The sequence below is a fragment of the Corylus avellana genome, chromosome ca2 (assembly GCF_901000735.1).
Source record: "Corylus avellana chromosome ca2, CavTom2PMs-1.0".
Taxonomy (NCBI): domain Eukaryota; kingdom Viridiplantae; phylum Streptophyta; class Magnoliopsida; order Fagales; family Betulaceae; genus Corylus; species Corylus avellana.
The window spans coordinates 46,105,946-46,108,951 of record NC_081542.1 but is presented as its reverse complement, the minus strand read 5'-3'; the positions used below and the strand labels follow the sequence as shown (position 1 = coordinate 46,108,951).

Sequence of the window (3,006 nt, the reverse complement as noted above, 5' to 3'; positions counted from 1 at the left end):
TTGCCTTCTTGACCAACACATCCACTGCACGCTGTATTACCGCTGTGTCAATAATAAACTGGTGATTGATAACCTCCACACATAGCTCAATTGCCATATCGAAATCACCCTCTTCGCACAGACGTGGAATAAGGGCCACATAAGTGACCCAATCAGGACTACATCCATTTTTTCTTAGCTCCCTATACCACCATTTCGCTTCCTCCAACTTTCCATCATTACAAAACCCTTTAATCAAAGCATTATAACTCATCACATCTGGGTTAATTGCTTTGCTCTGCATTTCATCAATCAAGTTAACTGCTTCTGATATTCTGCTGTCATGAACCATACCGCGCAACCTTGAATTATAACTTCTAATATCAGGAATAACATTCTTGCTCTCCATCATACACCATATCTTCTCTCCCTCCGAAAACCGACCATTGTTATAAAACCCATTGAGAAGCGTATTAAATGTTACCGAATCAGGCTCCAACCCATTCTTCTCCAACTCATCAAGCATCAAAAGCCCAGTATCCAACGAACCCATCTCACAAAATGCATTGATAACAGTATTATAAGAGACCAAATCAACTTCTATCGACACCTTTTGCGGTAGTCCCCGGAAAAGCTCCTCAACTTTATCGAATTTCTTGGCGTTCACACAAGCCGCCAAAAGGGCGTTGAATGACTTCGATGTACGCGGACAATTCAGCTCAGGCATTTCTTCGAACACCTTGTGAGCATGGTCAAACATACCCGCTTTACCATACAAGGCGATAAGACGGATTGCAAATCCCTCGGAGGAGATGTCCGGGTACTTCTTCTGGGCTTCGAGGATTTCTTCTATCATAGAGAATTGCTTGGCAGAAGCGAGGCGGCGAACCGTGGACTCGTAGATGCCGTGCGAGGCGCGGAAGCGGTGGGACGCGGAGGATTTCTTGAACTTCTCGACCACTTTTTCGAGTCTGCCTTCTTGGGAGCGAGCGCTTCGGGCCGAGGCTTTGACGGTGTTGGTTTGGGTTGTTGCACGGACAGAAGTACTGTTGAAGATGCCATGGAGACGACGGTGGAGAGAAGACATGGTTGTAGAGAAGGGTTTTACGACTAGGGTTTTAACATTCCAAACTTGAATGGAACGGTTGGCTTTAAGACAGGAAATGGAATACATTTGGGGATGGGGCAGGTTGAGTCCCCTATTGGGCGAGGTCATGCACAGTATTGTTGCCACTTCTATTTCGATGGTGCTTGCAACCTGGCTTGTTTGGGAAAGCTACCCAACTCAATTTTTTCAGTTTTTTTTTTTTGGTAAAACACTTACTTTTTCCAACCCAACTCAAATTTTTTCAACCCAACTAAAAAATATCATTAATAAAAATTTTAAAATTTATATACTTTTAGAGTTGGTGACTGAACTACCTTAGGAGTATAGGGGTGGCTGATGAACAAAGTTTTTCTCCAAATTGGGTTGGAGGAATTTCCTTCAACCTAGTATATAAAAATGACATATGTTCCTTAATATGTGAAATGCATATATTTTTTTTAATAGCGTGATAAAGTTTGAATAAATTTTATTAAAAATTCATATATATCTCACATGTTATTAAAAAAAAAAGGACACGTATCACTTTTATATACTAGGTTGAAGAAAATTTCTCCAATCCAGTTTAAAGGAAAACTTTATCTGATGGCCAATCCACTCCCGAGCAATTTTCACAAGTGGTCGAGCCACACCCAAATAGTTGTGGCTGATCCAACCCAAATATAAATTGTAATTTTTTTTTCATTTTAGATTATATTTTTTATAATTTTATTTCATATTATTCTTCGATAGTATAAGAATACAAAAATCACACATCCAAACAGTATCCAAATACATTCGATAATAAATTTTCTTTATCTTTCTTTTTATCATTTAAATATTATTTATTTACATGTTCTTAATTATTTATTGTTTTAATTTATTATTTATTCTCTTCCAAACCACTCTCAAATCTCAATCCCAGCTCTTCCTTTGCATTGGTCAGATCCATGGAGCAATCCATATCCCGAATACTTGTAGAGCTCGAAGAGATCTGCCACTCCGCTGTACCGGCCGGCATGGAGTATTTGCTGCATTTGACCTTTTGTGTTTTTATTTTTTATTTTTTATTTATTTTTTATTATTATTAAAAAGGGCAAGCGGGAAAGATTAACTATGATTATTCTACTTAAACTCAACCATCGTAACACTTATCGATTAGGAGCTGCAAAAGAGAGGCTTAGATTATAACACTTTAGTCTCATATTGAAAAGATGAAAAGTAGCCCACATAAAGTATGTGGTTTATAAAGATAATTATGAGTATTAAGTCACACATTACCTAATTACTAGATGGAATTGGACTTTCTAAAAAATTTTAAGAAAGCTTCAAATTAACTAATCATTTTAGACTGATAACGTAGATGTAATTAGCGCTTTCTCTTGTGTCGTTACATAGATGATGTGAATCATAAGCACTCTCTTAACTCCGTGTCCCTAGCTTAGCCATATTAGAGCATCAATGCGTACTAAGGTGACTTACATTAATTTTCGTTATGAGATCCCATACCATAATGTGCACCTGACCACTTAGAGGGTTTGTTTCGGCAATTGAGCCGCCATCCCCTTTTTTTTCTTTCTGTCTTTTTTTTTTTTTTTTTTTTTTTTTTTTTTTTCAATATATATAGGAAAGGAAAGGTTCTCTAGGCTGCTCATGCTTAAGTATTCGGATGAAAACACTCTTTCTAATTAAAGAGTTTTGTAACAATGTCGAAGAGGATAAAAAATTGGATGTAGAATTCATCCCATCTCCAAGTAAGTCTGGTAAATTCTATGCATTTATTTCGTAATAGAATTGAGTCTATTGAGATTGTCTCCATACCAAAAAAAATATTTAAGAAAAGAGGCTTTAAAGTATTCATTGCTAGTGCTCTAAATTCTTGGACGAAAACACTCTTTTTTTTTAAAGAGTTTTGTATTAGCGTCGAAGAGGATAAAAAAATT

The 3,006-nt window shown here is 36.8% G+C and overlaps 1 protein-coding gene across 1 annotated transcript; it reads right to left on the bottom strand.

Annotated features, from left to right (window-relative positions):
- On the bottom strand, positions 1-1,237 carry LOC132171635 (small ribosomal subunit protein mS78 (rPPR3a)-like; the record flags this gene model as incomplete). Its single annotated transcript, XM_059583007.1, is given in 1 exon segment — positions 1-1,237. A coding segment is annotated over 1 exon segment (1,195 nt), but the record flags the coding sequence as incomplete, so codon positions are not given.
- Between the last annotated feature and the right edge of the window lie 1,769 nt (positions 1,238-3,006).